Raw genomic sequence first — 25,593 nt, 5'->3', positions numbered from 1 at the left:
GGAAACACCAGAGCAGAAGTTTGGGAGGAACCCCAGCCGGTCTCTGTACTCTTGTCCTGTCAACCAATTACATGCTCAGCACAGGTGGAGGCTGATAGTCTGAATTAGACACGCATGAACATCGTTATATCTGCTGGTTCGTGCACAAGATCAGGGGTGAGAGGATGGCCAAGGATTTTAACTGCCCCTGTCTCTGACTTGCAACTTGCCTTTCCATGCCCATAAATACTGGGAAAACGTTATCAGTTATTTTTTACAAAGCCTGGATAACCAAAGCCTGTGTGAGTTGAGCGCTGAAGAATTTATCCCGGCGTCTGAGAAAGATGCCTGCAGGGTGTACTAGTAAAGAAAGAGATTGGGTGTTCATTTCTGAGGATAGACACTACAATTCTGTCAACAGTAGCTACCCAAGTGGCCTATAGCCGTGGCTGCCGAATACCCTGTGTGTATAAACATTTTGAGACAGTCTTTTGTTGCAGTCATTTCTGATCAGTGCAGCCTACATGGGAGTTGGTCTGTATCAAAGCTCGAACAGGAAAACCTATAGCTCAACTGCAGGCTTGTAGGGAAAATTGGCCTTGATTAAGATTTATTTTGAAAGGGTACAACAACAATCATTACGCTGGCGGATAGGAGGTTACCAGGCAGTGGTAGTTACCACCAGTCTCTGGCGACTGCGGACGCTCCCAGCCCTAGCATACCACGCGTTCTCAGCACCAGTGCTTTAAGGATTCCGAAAAATCGGAGCTCTTTCTGGACAAGGTAAGACCGCAGTGACCCAAGTCTGTTCAGAATTTCATTGTGTAGTAAGATGCTTTAGCTGTTATAACTCCGAATACCAAGCCTCCTATGTACATGTACATCAACCTGTTCTCTCTCCACACATGTGTTCCGTTCATTTCTCATCCATATATTTGTATTGAAGTAGCTGCGTTTTGCACACGCTGTGAATAATTTAAACGCTTGTTTATTTACAAAGGAAAAATCAGTCAGACTGTTACACTATAGTACGGTGTGATCAATGATAGGCTCCGTTAATTCGAGAAGAAAAAAACAAAGCACACAGTGCAAGTATTGATCAGGGTGAAGCTTGGCTGGAACTGAATCACTCGCATCAAAGTGAAACCGTGTGCACTCTCGCCAAGAGAATGCAGTCAGCTGCGCAGTGGTATTACTGATCATTACTTTAATAGCTGTATGAAAGGTTGAATCTAGATTTGAGGTATTGAATATAATTTAAATAGTTTCTTTGAACAATCTGTATTTTGATTGAAGTTATAGATTTAACAAGGCCAGCTTTTCACTGTAGTTTTAGTTGTCGCAGGTAGCTTCTGTAAATCACTAATTTAATTACACCTGTCGATTGGTGAAATTTTTTTACGTTTTGTCATGGCCGGATCATTCACTTTTCGCAACAACTGCCTGTCAACGTGGAGTTCTGGCATGTGACATCTCGCAGCTGTTACGAATTTGTTCTCATCTTTTTGTCCCTGAAGAAATTGAAAAACATGTTTTCAGGGCTGATAGTTTGCGTAGTTGACAGATGACGCTTCCACAGCATGCAGTTTGGTGCATAATTGATGGGCATTGTGGAAGGATAGTTTCTACTTCAGTAGTGGCGGCCTAAAACACCAATGAAATAAACAAATAAATAAATAAATAGTGACGGTCACTTCAGTAGTGAAGTAATCGCATTAAGTCTAGCCACCATCGTTTAAGTGAAATGTTCTTGAGTACAATGTAAAACACCAATCAAATAAACATTGCCTCTAGTTAGTTATCTATTGGATTGGTGTTTTATGTCCTACGCAAGAATATTTCTTGCCGTACTCAAGAATATTTCACTTACACATAACCTCTAGTTGGTACACAGAGTTTTTGCCTAGGTCAGTTTTGTCAGGGTTGCTAATTGGGTTGACCATACAGGTGTATGGTTTGCAGTTTGCTGATTGTTCAGGCACACAGACCTGTTTATGAGTGTTAATTAAGGGATTTGGTTTGCTAAGTATTCATTCATGCTGTACGTGTTGTGGGGCATGCAGTGGTCAGGTGCACAAATTGTGCACAAGGTGCTGGCTTGTAAGACAAATGAAAAATTCATGTTATGAGATATAGTGTAGATATACATGGACATTTGCTGAAGGCTTGTCCTTTCAAAGATCATCTTACAGGTTTTATTTTTTTGTCTCAGATATTACCCCTCATTCATCCCTTCTGCCCCCCTGAGCCCCCCCCCCCCCCACACACACACACACACTAGGATGACGTGACATGCCTGAGCGCCACAGGTGTCATCAGAAAATCACACACTCTAAATGACATAAAATTTCATTCATGATAAAGTTGATCTTTTTTCCATATTCCGGTCTATTGATTTTAGGAAGGTGCTTAGAGGATAGATTGATATCCTTCTGGGAAAATGTAAATTTTAGTACCAGAGATAATATCTCATGACATTTATTGGCCTCCTTTGCGGTAAAATTTTTGGTTATTTTATCCTGTATGCTCATCAGCTAAAAACTTTCTCTTTCAAACAGCATATTTTGTATTGTTTTCTGTCTCACATACAATCCCTCGTGGCTGGTTCCTCACCACGCGCTATCCTTATCCTCCACTATGACCTGAGGGGGAGATTTATATATCAGTAATGGGATAGTTAAGATAATCAGTGTATATATCAGCAGAGATTAATCTCGTGTCACAGACAGGACGAAAACTAAGATGTCACATGCAGTAATTCTTCAACATTTTCACTGCTAAGTGTTTATTCAGGCATATTCTGAAGGCATTATTCTGTGTAGACTGATTCATTTACAGTTTTTGTGAAGCCCTGAAATTGGCCAATCTATCCATTGTAGTTTTGTCTCCAAAATCAAACTAAAAATGTGCAAAAAATGCAATGAAAGTTGCTCTTTCGAATGCGAAAAGATTGGGGAATTAGGGTAGATATATATGTACCATACTGACTCTGTCGTTTAAATTGCAAACATTAGTAACTGTTACATTACTACAAGAATTAATACTTTTATTTTAAAAGAGTGAAGTGTTTCCTCAATATCATTTGTTTTTTTTTTATTTGAAAGGAAAACTTGCGTCAAAAAATTAGGCCCATTTTAAAGGTTCCATCAGCAGAAAAAAAGCAATCAGCAGAAAAAGGAAAAAAGAAGGAAACTACATGTTCATGTGTGTTTTTCTTGTAATTATTGTTCATCTGCCCTAATTCCTCAAACGTTTTACCTGTGAATGAGCAAATTTCAGTGCAATTTATGCACATTTTAATTTTAATTTTGGACACAAAACTACATTGATTGGAATAGTCCATTTCATGGCTTGACAAAAAGTGTGATTTTAGCAGTCTACAGAGAGTAAGACCTTCAGAATATGCTTGAGTAAGCATCTTGCAAAAAGTTTTAAGTATTACAGTATGTAGTTAAATTTGATGAAAGCAAGTTTCTGGCATTTTTTTCTGCTTATATAATATATAACAGGCATAGTTATCTAGTATACAGACCACACAACTGTGACCTTGGATTCATTTGTCATTGTTGGTGGGTATTTAACATCAAGCTTAATTTTACAATATGGCTGACAGCTGAGTAGCTTCGGCACTAAGGCAAAGAAAATGGTAAGATGAAGGATATATCAGTTTAACGACCGCTAAAAACTGTCCAACAAAAACATTGCACTTTTTGCTTTTGAAGAATTTGTTCAGCCTATTATAAAATGCATTTGACATATGTTTGAAACTTGTTCTCGTCTGACCATACAGGGACCAGTACCGTTACATCAGGTTTTTACCATTGAACACAAATACTAAAGACTGCTTGAGTTCATTATTCATAGTACATATACATGTAGATCTAAGAATGCATCTGCCTTGTAAACCTTGAAACAAACTATTTCAAAAAAAAAAAATAAATACGAGTGTAACCTTACTGCAGGATACTCTCCAGGTCACCCTACAGACCACCATGGAATCTGATGCTTTAAAATTATTTTGCTCGTTTAGAAAAATTCAAAAAAAAAAAAAAGAAAGAGAACTGAGCTATTTTCCTTGACCCCAGTATGGGGTATGACCTTTCATCTAACACATGCTTCATTTTAGTGCTTGTTTTGCCTTCAACTTGATGTGACTCCTGCTTCGTCATTGTCATACATGTAACCTTAGTGTATCTCCAGCAATTTATTGCATAACACATTGATGTGATACTTGTATAGTAATGATATCACACTCGTAAACTGCACTTTTGAACAAAGTGCATGTTGTGGATGGAGAGGGAGAAAAATTGGAGGGATTAACAGTGATGGTGTTACTGGCAGTTAAGAGTTCTTTTCACTCTGGCAACGTGCCTAGCCTATCCGTGCACTTTTCTAAATTCTTTACCAGGGTTCTTTTTTTCTCACAGTCATAAATAGTGACGACAGCCGCCTTGGCTAAGAGCTCTAAAGATGAGTTTTTAGTTAGCAATTAGTCACAAATGACTTGAACATGTGGTTAGCTGAATAAATAGCTCTCAGTTACTTGGAAGTATGCTGCTGATGAGGGTTGTCTCATTCCAATGCAGGTCACAAGAACATTGATACAAGGGGGTTTCAGGTGAAGCTGATTTTCAGTCTTTAAACTGTGCGGAAGATCCGTTTTATAACCTGATTTATTCAACCATGAACGCCTTTGCTGTTGTTGTGAATCTCTTGGCAGTTTAAATTATCTAGGCCTCTTGGTGCTGTGTTTGCGTGGATGTTGATTGGACCATACAGTTCTTGGTCAAATGTCAGCATTATAAATTCATTTGTGGACCAGTGATTAGCATGAGGTGCTGTAGGCTAGTGTATTTGCCGTAAATCATGTGATTGGAGGTTTATATAACTTTGTGCAGTGCTATGTGAAGACTGTAGGTGTAGTTAGATTCACAGTATCTGTATCATGTAAAGGCTCTAGGTGCAGTCAGTTTCACATTATCTGTATCATGTAAAGGCTCTAGGTGCAGTCAGTTTCACATTATCTGTATCATGTAAAGGCTCTAGGTGCAGTCAGTTTCACATTATCTGTATCATGTAAAGGCTCTAGGTGCAGTCAGTTTCACATTGCCAGTATCATGTAAAGGCTCTAGGTGCAGTCGGTTCCACATTGCCAGTATCATGTAAAGGTTCTAGGTGCAGTCAGTTTCACATTATCTGTATCATGTAAAGGCTCTAGGTGCAGTCAGTTTCACATTGCCAGTATCATGTAAAGGCTCTAGGTGCAGTCGGTTCCACATTGCCAGTATCATGTAAAGGCTCTAGGTGCAGTCAGTTTCACATTATCTGTATCATGTAAAGGCTCTAGGTGCAGTCAGTTTCACATTGCCAGTATCATGTAAAGGCTCTAGGTGCAGTCGGTTCCACATTGCCAGTATCATGTAAAGGTTCTAGGTGCAGTCAGTTTCACATTATCTGTATCATGTAAAGGCTCTAGGTGCAGTCAGTTTCACATTGCCAGTATCATGTAAAGGCTCTAGGTGCAGTCGGTTCCACATTGCCAGTATCATGTAAAGGCTCTAGGTGTAGTTAGATTCACATTATCTGTATCATGTAAAGGCTCTAGGTGCAGTCAGTTTCACATTGCCAGTATCATGTAAAGGCTCTAGGTGCAGTCGGTTTCCCAGATACAAGCCTAATTGTTGTAAAGAATTTGTTGAATGACTTGTTAATGGTTTTCAATTCCATCAGTGCTTTTGCAAATGTTTTACATTGCAGGTATCATGTGAAGGCTCTAGGTGCAGTCAGTTTCACATTGCCAGTATCATGTGAAGACTCTAGGTGCAGTCAGTTTCACATAGCCAGTATCAAGTGAAGATTCTAGGTGCAGTCAGTTTCACATAAAGGTTTTCGATTTCATCAGTGCTTTGCAAATGTTTTATATTGTAGGTATCATATGAAGGCTCTAGGTGCAGTCAGTTTCACATTGCCAGTATCATGTGAAGACTCTAGGTGCAGTCAGTTTCACATAGCCTGTATCATGTGAAGGCTCTAGGTGCAGTCAGTTTCACATTGCCGCATTGTCGGTATCATGTGAAGACTCTAGGTGCAGTTAGTTTTAGGTTAGTTGTAGGTATCATAGGTGCAGTCAGTTTCCCAGTCCGGATACAATTCTTGTGGTACAAAAGTTCAACGTTTGTGAACAACTTCTTAATAGTTTTAGGTTCCTTCAGTATTTTACAAATGGTGCACATTGCCGGTATCATGTGAAGGTTGTAGGTGAAGTCAGTTTCCCAGTCCAAATACAAGCCTGTATTGTAAAAAAAAGTTGAACAAACAGTTCTGTTTACCAGTGCATACAGTAAACATGCAAGATGTTGCATATTGATTTGTTATGAATACCAGCAATATTATGTAGGCATACAAAAGCAGTTTCTCTGAAGCTGAACATTCAAATCATTATGTCTGTGCTAAATTCTCTAGTTCAGAGATTGTGGTGTTTGATTTGCCTTAACTGGTGTTTTGGTAGGTTTCTGGCAGTTTCTCTCAAGCTGAACATTCAAATCATTATGTCTGTGCTAAATTCTCTAGTTCAGAGATTGTGGTGTTTGATTTGCCGTAACTGGCGTTGTGGTAGGTTTCTGGCATTTTCTCTCAAGCTGAACATTCAAATCATTATGTCTGTGCTAAATTCTCTAGTTCAGAGATTGTGGTGTTTGATTTGCCATAACTGGTGTTTTGGTAGATTTCTGGCAGTTTCTCTCAAGCTGAACATTTAAATCATTATGTCTGCTGTGCTAAATTCTCTAGTTCAGAGATTGTGGTGTTTGATTTGCTGTAACTGGTGTTGTGGGAGGTTTCTGGCAGTTTCTCTCAAGCTGAACATTCAAATCATTATGTCTGTGCTAAATTCTCTAGTTCAGAGATTGTGGTGTTTGATTTGCCGTAACTGGTGTTGTGGTAGGTTTCTGGCAGTTTCTCTCAAGCTGAACATTCAAATCATTATATCTGTGCTAAATTCTCTAGTTCAGAGATTGTGGTGTTTGATTTGCCATAACTGGTGTTGTGGTAGGTTTCTGGCATTTTCTCTCAAGCTGAACATTCAAATCATTATGTCTGTGCTAAATTCTCTAGTTCAGAGATTGTGGTGTTTGATTTGCCATAACTGGTGCTGTGGTAGGTTTCTGGCAGTTTCTCTCGAGCTGAACATTCAAATCATTATGTCTGTGCTAAATTCTCTAGTTCAGAGATTGTGGTGTTTGATTTGCCATAACTGGTGTTGTGGAAGGTTTGCGGCTGGTGCATGTCTGTACCAATGTTGGGGTGTGTTGGTTCGTTCCGTATACATATGCATTTTAACAGGCACAGTAAAAAGCATTCAGTTCGCTGGCTGTTTATCGTTTGAACTTATACATACATGCAATGGCACATAGGGGGCCTCCATGGCCGAGTGGTTATCTCACCAATGTGGTTTTTTGTGAGTTTAAGTCCAGCTCATGCTGGCTTTCACTTCTGTTTGCCAACAACCTACAGATGGTGGTAGGTTTTTCCTGGTCTCAGCCTAGTTTCTTTCCACCATAGTGAAATAATCTTGAGTATGGTGTGAAACACCAATCCAGTAAATAAATAAATAAATAGATAAAACATTTCTAAACTATCAAAGAGCAAAGGTTTAGTGGTGGTGGTTTTCTCACAGATGAGCTTTATAGAGAAAATGTACTGTAGCCACTAAAATGAAAAGGATTTGACAATGCTTTGTGATTTGACACTTGGCTCTGTTTTGTAAAACAAAGAAAGATATTTTTAAGGACAGATGAACATTCATACAGATGATGCTTCTGTCCAAGGAGGAGGTTGGATAGCTGGAATTTTTACCTATACATAAAGCAACAGCAATTATATTATGATGGGAGAGCAGACACAAAATACAAACTATAATAGGAATAAAAATATAACTGAAAATTTTCTTTTTATTTTGTCGGATTTTCGTTTTTGTTTCAACACTTTCTGATCATGTAAACATAAATGCCAAGGATAAAATCGCATTATTCACAAATTAGATGATTTTCAAGTTTCATTTTTATACTCCCCTCAAATATTGATAAATCATACATTCTGCCCTTAGGGTGTTATAACAACAATTAAAATTGGCGTGGCCTATGAATGAGTGGAACAGATGTTTTATAAGCATCCATCGTGTATTGCCAAGATTTTTCTCTATGCGTAACTAATAATGATACTGTAAGTTATTGATGTTTTGAGAAGGCTATATCTATGGGGATTTAAACCCTGAGGGGGGGGGGGGGGGAGGAATCTACACCTAGGGTTCAAATCCCCATCTACCCTACAGTATTTATGAAATAGAAACCGTATGTAAAAATGAGCTAAAACAAAATCATGCCAGCTATGTGGACTGCTGACAGCACTGGTCAAGTAACATGAGTCGTCATAATGAGATGCCAAGGAATGCAGCGTTACAAAGAAAAATCATGTCAACCTGCACAGTAATTGAGCTGCGCACAGTATAAATTTAGCATCACAGAGAAAAATGACATAAGCCTGTGCAATTATTCAGCTGCCCAAGGTTTAAATCTCATGTACCCCTTGTGGGCATGGCCTGCAGCTCTGACAACATTTTAACCCGCCTGACCAGCCAGTGGCAATCAGAAATCGCAAGTGATGTTCAAACAAAGTTGTTTAGGCAGATATTCTGCATTATCACATTTATTTGTTATGCGTAGATAAATATCTCAGAAATTTTTTTAGTCTAGCTACACAAGGGGAATTCATTAGGAATTAACTATATGGACACCTGGGAGCAGGTGGCAAGAGACTATATGTTCTCGTCAGATTCTTATTAATGAGTTTTGCTGGTTTTTCATCCCTGGTATCTGCTGGATGTGCCACTCAGCGGGTCATGGACAATAAGCCGTGATTTCTCATATGTAGAACATGGTGGTTGAGGATGTTTGTGGCACGGACTGTGATTTATGCGATTGTTGTCTGTGCGAGGAAGGATTTCTGTGTCTCCAGGGAGAGCATAGTTATTGAAATAGGTAACGCTTTTTCACTCCTTCCCGTATTGTTGACACAACTTTCATTTGCCATTGTGCTCAACGAACAATCTGCTTTAGAAATTGCGTGAAGTAATGCTCTCTCTTGTCATTGGTTTCCATTGAGCAGTGGCAGTATTTTTCGAAGAAGTCCTTGCATGACTACCCATTTGCCCTTCCTTCCTTATTTCATTTCTTGATATATGTCTTTTCTTGCAAATCCTGGTCTTCATAGATGCATTGTAAATCACTTTAATCCTTTTTCTACCAACTTATCACCTTATTTTACCAAGTGTGAAAAATCAGGTGACATTTTTTTTTGATTTTCACGAAATCTCGTTTATCTTCATTTTCACCTGTCTGCACTACAGTTCATGCAATAGGGTAATCATTGGCTGAAAATTACATGAAATTATAGGTGATTTACTCTTTTTTCCTCAGTGTTTCATTGGGTGTTTTGTACCATACTCAGTAATCTTTTTACTCCTACATGAGGTTTATGGCTGTAATACACACTGTGGAAAACCACCAACCTTTGTCAGATACCTGACAAACATTCGGACGTAATACTGGACCATTTCACCCATAATGATAACCTCTGTATGTATATCCTATTTTAGGCACCCGTAAGGGTGATTAGGATGGAAATGTGCAAATCTTCCGGATCTTGTACATTGTTCATCATCAATAATTCCAAGTATCTAAAATGCTTGTACATGTATATAGGATTTGGGGGAGTCAGTATAGTGCAGCTAAAGGGAGATAATTCAGTAGGGAATCTTGTCTCAACTCCACTAACAGTCTTTGTCTGTCACCAGGTAATATTTACCACAGACATACATTGTACTTGTGGCCACCTGTTCCAGTTTTATGTGCCTGCATTGAACCCTTGGTAGTTTCATTTACCACTCAGGTTTTCTATTGATATATAAATAGACTTGTATAAAGTGCTCTGTCTTTTAGATCCTAATTTCATGAAGGTATTTTAAATCTGCAACCAGGAAAGTAAATGCCATTAAGTGCTCTCTCTTTAGTTTGCAACGAAACAAGACATCTATTAGGGTCTAATTTCTTCAAGATCTGTCATACTTGGAGTAAAGACAAAAAAATTTACATTTACTTTGAATATTGTTCATAGGTTATATGTACATACACATATGTACATACTGTACAACTGTCATTTTTTCAATGGATTTTACGCATGCAATTATTATGAAAATGACGCTAAAAATGATTTGTTGATGTCGTCAAAGATCCAAGCTTCATAAAACTACGCAACTTATTTTTCTACACCCCATCTCTCAGAATCTTTCAAAAATATTGCTTGCTGAGGCAGTTAAAAAGGTTGAAGAATTATGGTATGTTTTTTATCAGTTTGCTATCGGATCCACACAGGAATTCTCAGCCCTCATTGTTCTCTAGGCCTTGGATGGTGACATACACTTAGCAGGCAAGACACCATGGGCATAGCTTGTGTGAGAGATTATCAGTTACATACTGGTGTTTATTCCAAAAAACTGACTGACATTGTATAATTGAAATATTTGAGAGTACGGTAATATGTTGAAAAGCAAAACAATCAGTCTAGTCAAACTAGTCAATAGTTGTTAGATTCTACCAACTAACTTTTTGCATAGTTTTTTTTTTTTTTTTTTTTTCAGTCTTTCACACTGAATATTTGTGAAAGAGAGTTACATTATACAACCACCCTCTATTAACTGTGTATCATGTAGAATGCAGTAAATTTTTAGAGTCTGTGAAAACCTCGGACCTTTCCCCCAAGTTGCTTTCTCACATGTGACATACACATAGACACACTATATTATACAAGTGCATAGACAACGCAGTAGCAATTCAGATTTGATTGTTTCTTGGTATGGCAATGAAGATTGCATGGAAAACCGTGTACACTTTCAAATACATGTAGCTTTGCAAATGAACAACACATGGAAAGAAATGTTACTGTGAAAACTGTGGCACTGTGAAATGCTCTGATGTACGGTATGTAGTAAATAAATGTACATGCAAAGCATTGTCTGATTTTTCTTTGTATTTGATCAAAATGTATAATTTCTTGAGCATTATTAATACGACTCTTAAGACTGTCAAACGGTTACTGATAGTATATGTAACCCTTTGACTCATATCTTGTTAACCATTGAAATCAACATGTAAGCTCGTTATTTTGAATATTGTTTGTTACGTTCTTGAGTCAGTTTAGATATGCCAAGAGATTCTTTATATAACTGTAAATAACGTGTGTTGCCAGGAAATTTGTGTTTGTGTGGACATTAACCATTCCAATATATTAAGACTAACTCATTGAAGCGTACATATAAGTTGGGTATTAAGGGTTACATTTGGTTATTTAAGACTGTGATGAGAGTCTAGTAGCTCTGTGCCTGATGACCACTGAATGAGTACTGTTCATACAGTGCTGTAGCCCGATCTTGTATCCATGAGTTGTGGTTAATTAATAATTTTTATTATTAATTACTGTACTGAACTAAATAATACTTCCACTGCAGTATGGGATGTACCTGTACTTGTGTTTGTTACACAATTTGATAGGTTTATATGTGCAAACAGAATGCTTTATTAAGCTCATGTTGGTTTCAAACGGATTTATACTTTGAGAGTACATTGTTGGAATAATATTTTTTGTGCTGAAATTCATAGTACGAATTTATTTGGTTGCTTTAATTGCTAAAATGTATACCAACAATTTTGTACGATGTGCAAATGTAAAATCCATTGAACTCATACCCTGTTTCCTTTGGTTTGTTTGAGGCATGCAAACTGCCTTCTATTTCAACTTTAAGTTCTATGTTATAACATAGACATCCAACAGTTACCTAACCTTTGCTCGGTCAATATCAAAATAAAGAGACTTTAAATCTCAGGCTCAATGTTTACAACGGCTACAGTACTACATGTCAGTAGAAGTTCTCATTACCTATATGGGTTGTAACTTTGTGGATCAGTTTGTCACTAAGTAAGGGGGAACAACTCTTATCAGCTTGATGCCACTGTGGCATCTGGCTCTCTGCTGCCCAAGCCCGCTATTCCCTGAAGATTACAAGCATTAAACAGTTTAAACAGTCCTAGAATCGTCATGAGCTAGCATGTCATCAATTCAGAGAGAAACACTTCTTGGGAACATGTAGAAAACTTTTGTGAATAAATAAATAACAAACGTGAAAGCAATGGGAAATAAGTTGATGTACATGTATATTGCCAAGGTAAGTTGTTATTGAGAAATGCAAACTTCCTTGTCGCACCTTGCTGATTCGCTCTGTGATCTGCGGGCCTGTATATGTGAGCTTGTGTCATAAGGTGAGTACAGGAATCTGCGGAATTTTACATGAATATTGGGTTGACGGGTAAGGTGATTTGTTTCATTATTTGTTTATAATGAAGTGGACATTTGAGTAGATATTATGAAAATATTTTGATTTCCATTCATAAAAATAGGCTCTAAGAAGTGTCTGCTTATAGCACTTGTTATGTTTAATAGTCAGCTAACTTCAACAGTGTTCTTAGGGCTCCTCCCTGTTTTTGTCAAATACATTTACATATATGACTTTTCCCCGTGAAATTTAAAACGGAAGGATTTCTTTTATGCATTATTTTTACATTATTTTTAAGTTTTAATTTTGTGTGTGCGATCATTTCCATATGTTTTGCATCAATCAAATTGCTTAAGTAAGAAATTGAAATTTTTTTTTTTCTAGAAAATTGACATTATCTTCATTTTACATATTTATGTGGAAAGAAATTGCCAGCCATTGAAGGGCCAAGAAGTCATGGGATTATGAAGAATATCCGTATGTGCAGTTCACAGACCATGTAGTTGATACTGGTTAACAAAGCAATCTGAACAGTAGTGCCCGTCTGTATTAAAGATTTACGAGATTGTCCTGTCGGTGTGTATGTATATGAGTGTTACTCTAACCTAGTTTAAGCTTGTCTCGGGAACTCAAATCGACCCTCCTTATTGACCAACTGCCAGTTAAAGTCTCGTCTTGCTATAAGTCACCAGCTCGGCTCCCCATTAAAGACCGTTCCCATAGGACAGTAATAAAGCGGCCAGTAAAGAAATTGCCCTCACCAATTTGACCACAACATAAAAACTGGCATCTTAAAGACAATTTAGCCACAGTTGGAACTGTGTTCTAAATGTCAAATCCTCATGCCATAGTTTAATTTCCTGTTTTTGGCAATATCAGCTTTATACACTTGTAATTAATTGTTATTTGCTAGGTTTACCTCTTTTGCCTGGTTGCCATCGACGACTTGAAATGCACAAATTGTCACTCACTTCTGCACTTTCTTTGACCTTCAAATCACCTCCATCTCTAACCTGTCTTGTGCTGTAACATGTTTCTATAGTTGAATTTTTAGTGATTTTACAAATGTGTGTTACAAATGTTGTTACACGTTTGTTACATGCTTTTGGGTCATTTTTTAGGTTTTTTAGCATATTGATATAGGAAAGGAAACACATAAACCATTTTTGATAAAAAATATAACAGCTTATAATTTTTTTTTATTATAGTATTTTTTAAATTTATTTTTAGTCAGTTTTTATGTCAACTAAAGTTAATGTTCAGTTAAATGAACTGTTATTTTAATAATATGTATTGTTAAAGTTTGAAGAGGAAAATTAAGCCCTGGTTGCCATAGCATAGAAGATTTGAATGTTTTAAAATTAGTTTCTTAGTTTCATTTGCCCAATAAACTGTCAGGATCTGCACTAACATGTTGTACTTACCTTTAATTTGAGGTTTAAGCAATTCCTGTGGTGGTAATTTGAGATAAACACATCTGTTTTTTCTCCAAAGGAAAAATAAATTATTTTTGTCGGGTATAGTGTGATAGAAAAAAATACTCCAAAAGAATATCTAATAACAAAGAAGAATGGCTGAGTTACTTGGAAATGCATAGAATCTTCCTCTCCTGGATGGCGCCAATTTTTTTATTATATTAGGTATGATGGGGAGAGATGACAGATAGATATTTATTTATACGGCAATAGAGCTGGAAATAAGAAATAGCCTGAGCTTAATTTGGGGCCATTTGAAGGAGAAGTCAATATGGACGATAGTTTGACTGGCTGAGCGAAGAGCTCGTCGGCTAAACCCACACTAGAGTAAATGAGGCTGCTTTGGCATGCGGCATCATCGTATATAGAGTTATATTATTGATCCCAGGCAGAGATGTGCGTAAATACCATGCCTGCCTTCGTAAATGGAGGATTCAGTCAAAGTACGAGGAGGTGGGGGAAAATGGGCTAAGGGGGGAAAAAACCAGTGGGTATCGGCCTTTAGCTAGCTTCACCCTTGTGACCTGGGAAACGGTGATATCCTGTTTTATTTGAAGTCTTATTTGGACCCTTCTGATGTCTTCAAAGGGTCAGTAATCAAAGTACGTCAGAACTAGGTGCGCTACGAGCAGATCCTGGAACAGCCGGGTACATGTAGTGACTGGAGAAGCGTCTTGAAGACGACAACACTGAAACTAGTGTGATGCTGTGTGTGCTATATGAGGCCCAGGGCAGGTTTTTCTGTCAAATGTGACTATATTTGCCGCAACTATCAGCCTTGATAAACTGACCATCACTGATCGAAGTTCAGACTTGTTCGTGTAGTCAGTAACCATACAGGGAGATGACCATGCAGTTTCTGTCCCCAACGCTGCCCAGGAATGGTTTTAGGGGTCGGTCACCTGCGAATACTAAACGGAGGAATTCTTTATGTTATCATTCCAGACATGCTGAGGACTTGATAGTGACGCCATTCGCCCAAATTCTGGCCAGCTTACGGAGTATTCGAAGCAACTACATTACAGTAACAAACATCAATGTGCCAAAAGAAAGGTAAGTCATCTTTGATTTATACGTTTGTAAGTCTAAACTTATTATTTGTGTTGTTTGTCAAGTGATTTAACTGCTGATTGAGTTTTCAGGTGCAAACGAATTGAAATCAATGAATCGGAATGTCGGCATATTCTCGATAGACTTAATTATGTTGGGTTAATTATTTGTGAATAGTATATAAGTGTTTAAAAATTGAGAGAAAACAGCCTGCTAATATATTAATTCACAGTGAAATTCTTTATATCATTTTAAAGTGTTTCCATTATTACATTGGTACAATCATGTTTTCATATATACCAAGTGACTAGTTTAGTATGATCTAATCAAAAGTTTAAAACACTCATCATGCGGTTTGAACCTCTGAAAACCTTATTTGACATGGTGAGTTTGTAGTAACAGTGAGTGCTACGGTCTCACATTTGAGAGCTGTTCTTTTCTTTTCCTTACATCATATCTTAATTGTCCTTTACCTTTCATGGAGTGCATAAAGGAGGAAGTACTTTAGAGTTAAATACCAATCGAATGTATTTATTTATTTATTTGATTGGTGTTTGACGCTGTACTCAAGAATATTTCACTTGGCCACAATGGTGGCCAGCATTATGGTGGGGGGAAACCGGGCACAGCCCGTGGGAAACGCACGACCATCTGCAGGTTGCAGGAAGACCCCAACCAACTATATGAATATGCTTTAAATAGATTTGAAAAATTATTAAATACAGAAACTGTGTATAGTCCCAGAAGCTGCTCCATACTGTGTACATATTTTTCTTCAAAAATGTGCATATTCCAATTCCTATAGAAGCCTTGGACACAAGAATTGGGAGACATCAAGGTTATAGATGAATTTAGCTTCAGGTGGCGTAAAATGGTTTCCCAACTTATCATGCCACAAACAAGTGGGGTATTTTTTGCAGCTTTGAACAGATTTCAACACATTACAAAGGTGTAAAAATTGTATATCAATATGACCTCTAAATCCTGTAGGTGTCAAATGTGTGCTTGTGCACATGACTGTTCCTTTGTATATATGATATATGATATCTGTGTATAGGTACATGCAATTCCCTTGTTTGTAAAACATCACCACGATATGGCTGAAATATTAGCACAGTGGCGTTAAGCCATAATCGTTCATTCCTTGTAAAACAGGCTTTTCTTTCCTAATGGGATATATTACTACGGCTTCAAAAGCAAACTGTGTGATGAAGTTTGAAATCGTGTTTCCTGGGATGCTAAAGTGCTACCTGATAACATAGTTGAACTAAAGACATACCCTTATTCCTCAACATTTCGCACATGAAAGAGCAACTTTTCATGCAATTTATACACATTTTAATTTGATTTTAAATTACATTGGTTGAATTGGCCATTTTCCGGGTTCAGGAAAGGTATAATTTTTTATCAGTCAACACAGAGTAATGCCTTCTGAATATACTTGAATAAACAGCTAGCAAATTAACATAATTTGTAATTTCGTATAACAATTCTTGTAAAATCGTCGTTAATGGCTTGATTGAAGAATCCTTAATGATGTTCACCTTTTTGTGGCAAATCCCTACCAATTTTTAATTGTTGCTCTCAGAAGAATCCTTTCCCTTTTCTGTAAGAAGTCTATATTTTTCCAATTTGTTAATGTATTCCTATCTTTGTAATACTCCAAACACATGCTTGCATATGTCAAAAAAAAATTTTTGTTGTTCTCATTTCATGGCGAATCTCTTAATGTGTTTTTCTCTGTTAAAAGTCATTTTGATGTTCTTTTCTTTTTAAAGAATCCCTAATGGTATCCCTTTCTCTATTAAGAATGTCTAATGATGTTCCTTTCTTCGTTAAGAATATGTAATGGTGTTCCTCTCTATTAAGAATGTCTAATGATGTTCCTTTCTTCGTTGAGAATATGTAATGGTGTTCCTCTCTATTAAGAATGTCTAATGATGTTCCTTTCTTCGTTAAGAATATGTAATGGTGTTCCTCTCTATTAAGAATGTCTAATGATGTTCCTTTCTTCGTTAAGAATATGTAATGGTGTTCCTCTCTATTAAGAATGTCTAATGATGTTCCTTTCTTCGTTGAGAATATGTAATGGTGTTCCTCTCTATTAAGAATGTCTAATGATGTTCCTTTCTTCGTTGAGAATATGTAATGGTGTTCCTCTCTATTAAGAATGTCTAATGATGTTCCTTTCTTCGTTAAGAATATGTAATGGTGTTCCTCTCTATTAAGAATGTCTAATGATGTTCCTTTCTTCGTTGAGAATATGTAATGGTGTTCCTCTCTATTAAGAATGTCTAATGATGTTCCTTTCTTCGTTGAGAATATGTAATGGTGTTCCTCTCTATTAAGAATGTCTAATGATGTTCCTTTCTTCGTTGAGAATATGTAATGGTGTTCCTCTCTATTAAGAATGGTGTAATTATGCTCCTTTCTCTATTAAGAATGCCTAAGGAATTCCTTTTTCTATGAAGAATTCCTTGTGACATTCCTTTCTTTGTTAAAAATTCGCTGATGATCTTCATTTTTTTAAGAGTCCTTTATGGTATTTCTACCTATGTCAGGTTTTCCTCGTGATATTCTTTGTTTTATTGAAAGTACGTAACGATGGTCCTTTTTCTATTAAGAACCTCTATTTATGTTCTTTTCCCCATTAAAAATCTCACTGATGTTCCTTTTTCTATTAAGAACCTCTTATAATTTTTCTTTTTCTGTTAAAAATTGCCTGTGATGTTCCCTTTTGTATTAAGAACCCCTTGTGGTATCCCATTTTCTATTAAGAATACACTATGATGTCCCTTTTTCTATAAAAATGGTGAAATCGTATGCTCCAGATATTCTGTATCTTTAGTCAGAAATAACCTCTGTGATCTGTGATCCTGTTATTTCTTTTTCTTCATCTCCTTTGAGCTTTAATTGAGTAAAAGGTCAATCCTAGATCTCCACTCTCATCAAAATTAAGGGAACAGCAAATTTGGAAATTGGAAATTAACAAAATCCACCCATGCAGAACACACAGGTGTTAACACTTTGTGCATACTCGCAGTGTATGCACAAACTGTGGGTATATGCACAAACTGTTAACACCTGTGTTTTGTGCGTGGGTGGATATTGTTAATTTACCAATTTGAAGTGTCTAGCAACCTTCTGTGGGTGGAGTTCAATCAAAAAAAAAGAAAATGTTTCCAGAGATCCCTGCTTCTTGGAAAAGCCTGATCTCATTTCTTCCTAATCCTCGATGCAAGTCAGTTGCGTAATTGCCAATTTCAGTATCACTATGAGATAGTGGTTCAGGAAGAAAACACATTTTCATGGCTTCTTTGTAGGAAATTATTTCTTGCTGATGATGAAGTTGTAAGGTAAAAGTTGAAATGCTATTGCTGCCTTGCCAATAATAAGATTATTGAATTGTATTCATATGATTTGTTTTATTTTAATACTCCATAGGGTAAAAGTCAATATGCATGTTTAAATAAGTTTAAACTTTTTGGCCCGTTGGATGAAATCTTCACAAAAAATATAAAAAAAATTAAAAAGATGAAGATAGCCAGGAAAACAATATGCAGGCGTGAAATGAAATATCAGATAAAGGTCATGAAATACATGTCAGATAAAGGTCATGAAATACTGTTATTATTAATGTTTTTTGACCCAGTCAAGTGCATTTGAAAGGTAAGAATCTATGGTGACCTTTCCTGACCATATTGGGAACAGTGACATCTGATCAGCTGTTTTATTCCCACTTGACACACATGGATGGCTAGATTTGGTCAGACAAAATGCATCTACTTTTAGTTTAATGAATCAGTTAAGCCAATGAACATTGAAATGAACTATTTCAAGTCAGTTTTTATATGAATGAAATTTCCATGAGTCAAAGTGGTAAACGGTGAAAACATTAAAATGACGAAGAAACTCAGCAAGCATATGTAAATGTATGTTATGAATTGACATCTTTTTTTTTTGAAATTTTTTTAAAAAATTGATTCTCCTATGGATGGTTTAATGCATTTAATAACGCACACACAGAGCTATAAAACTACAACAGGATGTACATAGGCTGCTGATCAAAATCCATGCTTTAAGGAAGCTTGCTAAATACAAGAGGTATGGTCTGGGTATCTGGTCTGGGTTGACACGATTTTAAGCCATCAACCCCTCCACGATACCCCCACCCCTCACTTCTGCCCAGAGGTAACAGTAGATTGATCGTGTCTTGCTATTGCATTGGGGATGCTCCTTGGCCCAAAAGTTCTGATAGACACTATCTGATTACTGCCCATGGTGTGGAGAGTGGACTCCCCGTCAGGGTGCCTATGGCGCCATGCTGGCCACCCGCTGCAGTTATTGCCCTTAGCAGAAACTCACTCAACGATACTCTTGACATTTTTCGGCAAAATGAAATTCTATACTTTCCTTCAGGCTGACTTGCGTCTTGCTCTTTAAACACTGTCTGCACCCTGTGTGATGTGATTATTTGGCCGAGGTGAGCATTTCTCACCTCATATACCAATAACTGTTACTATAAGGATACAATCAGCTATCAGCTTTAGGAGTATATTGTGTAAATGAAGTTTTTTATGAAGAAACTGGATTAAAAAAAGTGCAGTAATCCTTAAAAGGTGTTTAGTCTACCCAAATGACACAAAGCTTGATTAAGCATAAGTTAGGCAATTAAAGCATGACTTGCTCCTTGTGTTGTGCTGTCTTGTAGCCACCAATCAACCAGTTTGTACTGAAGTATGCCTAATTCGAATACGCTTCAAAAATATGGGGACCAGATCAAGACATGTTAAATTACCCCGAGTGTTGCATCAACCTGTGGATGGTTGTAAGTTCCCCCTGGGCTCTGCCCGGTTTCCCTCCACCATAATGCTGGCTGTCATCGTGTGGCGTACTCATACAATCAGTGAATTACCTGAAGGCTTTACTTACGTGAGTGAATGAATGACTGAATGAATGATTCTGTCTTAATGAGCAGTGTTGGAGTCATTTTGTAGTGATTGAATTAATTAAAATTTCAGGTAAATTAGTTCTTTGACTACTGTAAAATATGCTTATAAATTAAATGACAAAATATGTCTTGTATATATTCACTGATTTGAGTGAAATACATCCTATTATCCTATGTAAATACAGTCACATACATTTAGCAAATTAAGCAACTCATTTGCTTAGCAGATTCCCGTTTTGTGCTGAGAGCGATTTTTGGCTCTTTATTCAGTGGTTACATAATTATTCTACCCGATGAACAGAAAATAATCCAATTGGATTTAACAGAGATTATGTTGAACATCAGGCCGTAGAAGCAGGAGTGGTAATTAACAGCGAAGCGAATATTGGCTGTGGGTTCAGCTAGGTGAGTAGGGCTAACTGTGCATGCTGGATTGACTGAGCGTCACCCTGGCGTGGATGTCATTTTGTTAGCCGGGCGTGCAAGTATGATCTAGAGTTTATTAGTCAGTAATTAACAATCCGGATATGGTGATGGTTGAAGCATTAGGCAGGTATCATCTTATGAAACAAGATCGCCTGTCATTTGACTCAGATCGTCTCTTGGATGGACGCGACCTAGATTAAACAGGAATCCTGTGACCTAGTTTTTGTTGCAGATGGCCTGACGATGACATTGGGCATCCTGAACACACAGAAAGCTAGCTGTCGGCCAGCAGCTTATAGCGCCGTCCCCACTTCTGCCTGTCGCTTCACAGTTGACTGTAGATTTTATTGATCATTCATTTGCTAATCTCTTCTCGCATCAATAAGTCAATAAAACACAAAGTGACCTAATAAACAGAATTTGTATGGGCAGTGCCTGTAATCCTGGATTACTGTATGTAGCCTTTGTTCATTTCAGTGTCACCTTACACTTTATGGAAAGACACGAGCTGAATAAACTGCTTCTGGTTTAGTACATATTGCATGGCTATATTTTTCTTATTACTTTCCACTTCACTGCTGTTGTTTATTTCTTACAAACCAAAAATAAATAAATAAATAAAACCATGCAAACAAAGTAGGCCACTTGTGGTTTAAAATTAGCTGACATTACCAAGCTGAAAATGGGGTTTATTATTTGAAGAATTTATTTTTAATGCGAATCTCACTTGTCATCATAAACACAGAATTTTAGAAAGTATTAAACAGCTAGTACCATAATTCCTCAACCTTTTCCCACATGAAAGAGCAAGATTCATTGCAATTTTATGCACATTTTTTAAATTTGATTTTGGAGACAAAACTACATTGTTTGGATTGGTCAGTTTCAGACCTCTCAAAAGGTGTAATATTATCAGTCAACTCAGAGTAATGCCTTCGGAATACATTTGAACAAGCTCCTAACAACATGCAAACAGGTTGAAGAATTACAGAAGCAAGTTCACAGTTCGAATTATTGACATGCGTAAAGTATAGGCATCCTTTATATTATAGGTTTGTCAGGTGTCTGGCGAAGCCTCGTGGTGTACTCTGACACTCCGTTTTCCCCAACCCATAAACCTGACTTTCGTTGTATAAAATTTCTTGAACGTGGTGTTGAACACCATACACCTGACTTTCGTTGTATAAAATTTCTTGAACACGGTGTTGAACACCATAAACCTGACTTTCGTCATATAAAATTTCTTGACCACAGTGGTGAACACCATAAACCTGACTTTCGTTGTATAAAATTTCTTGAACACGGTGTTGAACACCATAAACCTGACTTTCGTCGTATAAAATTTCTTGAACATGATGTTGAACACTGATGATATATATAATCCATTTAGAGACATTTGTGAAGAAACATGGGTTAATTATTGTTTAGTTATTTGGGTGGGAAATTTTATCATAACTTAAGTACTGGTACTTTTTATTTATTTATTTATTTATTTACATGTATATATTTATTTGCTTGGTGTTTTACGAAATACCCAGGAATATTTCGCTTATATGACCACAGCCAGTGTAATGGTGAGAAGAAACTAGGCAGAGCCCAGCCCGAGGAAACCCATGACCATCTGCAGGTTGCTGGCATACCTAAATTCCTACGAACAACCGAAGATCTAGTACCGTGCATACCTGGTGTACATGTAGAATTATTTATAGATGGTATCAGTATTAGTTATCTTTGACCTGGGCACAGCTGACTAGTACCATGCACACCTGGTGTATTAGTTATCTTTGACCTGGGTGCAGCTGACTAGCGCCATGCATACCTGGTGTATTAGTTCTCTTTGACCTGGGCACAGCTGACTAGCGTCATGCACACCTGGGGTATTAGTTATCTTTGACCTGGGTACAGCTGACTAGCGCCATGCACACCTGGTGTATTAGTTCTCTTTGACCTGGGCACAGCTGACTAGTACCATGCACACCTGGTGTATTATTTCTCTTTGACCTGGGTACCGTTGACTTCGCTTTTATTGAATCTGATATTATTTGAACCAGAGAGCTGTAATCACTGCTGCAGGCTCTTGGAAGTAGCACCGGTCACTTGTATTACCATGGCGACCATCTCCTTGGGTGGCCTAAATTGCTGAAGGAGAATCTTGACTGCTAATGAAGGCTTTAAACCAACCGCTCTACCTGATTCGATTGATTGATGAATGATGAGGATTATTGGACACCACTTCATTGATCGTGAATTATAGGAAAGTTAACCTGCCAATTAGTTTAAAGGCGGATTAATCATGGTATTTGAATGGACTGTTTGCTCTGCAGTGTGTGTTCCTGTAACAAGCCACCCGCTTGTTTTCATTGTGTGTGTGTGTGTGTGGTGGGGGGCTGGGGTGGGGGGGGTGGATGGTGGTGGGTGGAGGGGTACAGGATGAATCCAACATGAACGATTTTGCGAAATTTACGGAGCAGAAAAACGATTGAATGAATTTCAGTATCACAGAGGCCGAAGCAAGATCCAAATAAATCATCGTTGTGTTTTATCCCTCCTCACTGGTTTTATGGTCGGAAGTGTCACCTCTCCGTAACCACGTAACACCATCCACAGAAATGAAACCCGCGACTTGGCAAATTTCTCTTGCGTTTATTACTCACAAGAGATTACGTGCTGCGTAAGTTCTCACGACCAACTTGGTCCATGAATAATTCAATGCTTCGTTTAATTTTAAGACCAGGTAATGTCCCTGCTCTGGTATTGTCTCGTAAAAACGTTGGCTATCGTAGGAGCTGTGTGCAAGACCAGATAGCAGGAAAGTGAGTTAAACATCAGGGTCGTCTGGTTTGGCTGATTCGTTCTTGAGCTCTGATGTCAGATGTGACATTTTGATCTTTGGCCTCTTTCTTCCCATTGTTTATGGCAAGTTTTCAGGAAGATAATTGAAATGAGAGAAAACTGAGAGTGAATATAGAAATCAGTCTGTATTTGTCTACATGAATGGCGAGAAACAACATGTGGCAAGTACCTAATTATTATCCATGGCAGATCTCAGGAGCGGTAGATCCAGGATCAATCCTTGATCGAGTCACACCTAAGACTTTAAAAGAGGAAGTTGTAACTTCCTCGCTTGGCGTTCAGCATGAAAGGGATAGTGTGACGACTGGTTGACCCGTATCAGTATAAAGGCTCGGGCGGGGCGACTCACTTGCCTTCGGTAAGTCATCTCAATGAAGCAGCACTAGATAAAAGAGCGGTGGAAATCTGTCCTGCAACAAGGCGGCACATTACACACATGCACGCTAAGGATTCCTTTGTCGTCATATGACTGAAAAATTGTTGAGTACGACGTTAAACCCCAAGCACTCACTCACTCACTCACTCACTCACTCACTCACTCCATGGCAGATCAAAGTAAATCATTATCACTTATATTGTGATAAAAAGAATGCATACCTTTCTCTCAAAAAAAAAAAAAAAAAAAATTGGCAACATTTTTTAATAAATTTACAAAGTGATTTTGTGCACATTGTATACTAGCTATTAAATGTGGTTTTTGATACCCACGGTCCAGTTGTTCGAAAGTGTATTAGCTATTACTGGTATTAAGTCATATTTTATATTTAATTTTTTAGCCAAACTCAGCAGCCATTGCACTTCTGCAAAGTCAAAGTATAACAGTAGCAGTTTTAGTTCATATTTAATATGATGTGACTGAATTTTTTCTGGGTATAAGTACAAAAACTGAAGACGGATTAAAGTTAAATCTGGTATTAAGTCTAGAACTAGGTTTGAGCAACCAGGCCCAAGAATTACATTGTAGCATTGATTATGAAAGTCATTTACACCATTTCTGTCTTAACAAATTCGTGTTTTTGGACAGTCATATTTAGGGTTATGACAAGGAGAGCAATCAGACGTATTCAGTGAGACAAAAAGTTTCGAAAATATCTTGGTAAAGATGTCAAAAATAAGTTTCGTTGAAAATATATTTGTCAGCTGTTTGAGGGTCAGCTGTTGAATCTATGATGACATTTCTACTCCGACCAGGAAGTTAGGTGCTGACATCCAGAAAATTGGAGAAAATAATCTTTAATGAGCTGTCTACAGTGAGCTTATCAAGGGAGAAGAATTAGGACAGTTTTAGATGAGCTTTGATTTCTCTGCGGGGTTTCTGATGAGATGGCGCATGGTCAGTAGGTTAGAAGGGGGAGTTATTTCTAAGGAAGATCCGCTGTAAGAAAACTGATAATAATAGATATACAGGCTGGCGAGGTCCAGACGACAGCGGACGGCCTCTGTGTCACCTTGTATCCAAGCTCAGACAATGGCCAGTAGCTTGCCAAATGTAATTAGCCCTGGTTAACTGTGCCATTGAAAGTGCACCTGAGCTGACCACTGCAGACCGACCCAACTGACCAATGGTAGACCCCAGAGAGGTTGAGGCCATGGAGTTGACAGTTAATCAGGCACCATTGTAGTGGCATCTTGTCCCTCGCTTCCACTGACCAGTATAAACTTTCATGTTTAAACTCTGATCCATGTCTGACTGACCTAATTTCGTTCAGTGGGTCATCACCCTCAGTGCTGCTATGCCCAGAAATCGAATAAATAAGAAAATAAGCAAATTCTTGCCTAAAAATTGCAGTTTTAAAGGTATTAAAATTTCTAGTAGGAACTCTCAGAATTAAAGGTGTAAAACACTAATCAGATAAATAAACAAATACATACATGTCAATCAGGTCCATATTATATTACTTGTCAAAATATACAAGTTTATTTGCACTATGCCCTTCAAAGGCCAAAGTCAGATCATGATCAAGTTGGTATAAGGTAAAGATTTCACCCAATGGGATTAAATATGTTAAACCTGTCTTTGGTGCCATGTTACATGAATTTTCGAAATTTAAGTAAAACATTTTTGGTGTCATGACAGTGTGAAATTTATGCAAGGCCGAAAACAGACAAATTTCCATCAATATAACTGTGTGCTTTTAGGTAGTATACAGTATACAGTACATATATTTAACAGCATTTCTGATGTTCTGTCAGTAGGTTTTCTCTTTGACCAGAATGAATGGAGGATTATGGCTTTGACAGCAATTTTGAAATATTGCAGCATTGTCCTGGCAAGAACTTGTTCTTGACTAAATTACAATAATTCTGCTTAACATTCAACTTGTGTTTAATACTTAGAGCTGAGGTGCAATATTCACCCCAGTTCTTCAAGTTAACCATCCTTTTATTCTTATGCATCTCTATGTTTGCATTGTCAAAAAAAACAAAAAAAAAAAAAAGCGAGCAAAGTAAGAATCAAATTACAAAGTCCTGTTATG

The 25,593-nt window shown here is 37.5% G+C and overlaps 1 protein-coding gene across 6 annotated transcripts in view; it reads left to right on the top strand.

The window, feature by feature from the left end:
• Positions 1-25,593, top strand: part of LOC135471554 (3',5'-cyclic-AMP phosphodiesterase 4C-like) — a 227,533-nt gene that overhangs the window by 174,533 nt on the left and 27,407 nt on the right. For all 6 annotated transcript variants that reach the window (XM_064750828.1, XM_064750831.1, XM_064750829.1 and 3 more), the window contains exon 3: positions 14,782-14,889. In XM_064750828.1, coding sequence (XP_064606898.1) covers positions 14,782-14,889 — 108 coding nt within the window. The remainder of the gene's footprint in view (positions 1-14,781; positions 14,890-25,593) is intronic.

This window comes from Liolophura sinensis, chromosome 7 (assembly GCF_032854445.1).
Source record: "Liolophura sinensis isolate JHLJ2023 chromosome 7, CUHK_Ljap_v2, whole genome shotgun sequence".
Taxonomy (NCBI): Eukaryota; Metazoa; Mollusca; class Polyplacophora; order Chitonida; family Chitonidae; genus Liolophura; species Liolophura sinensis.
This window is presented reverse-complemented; position numbering and strand designations above follow the sequence as displayed.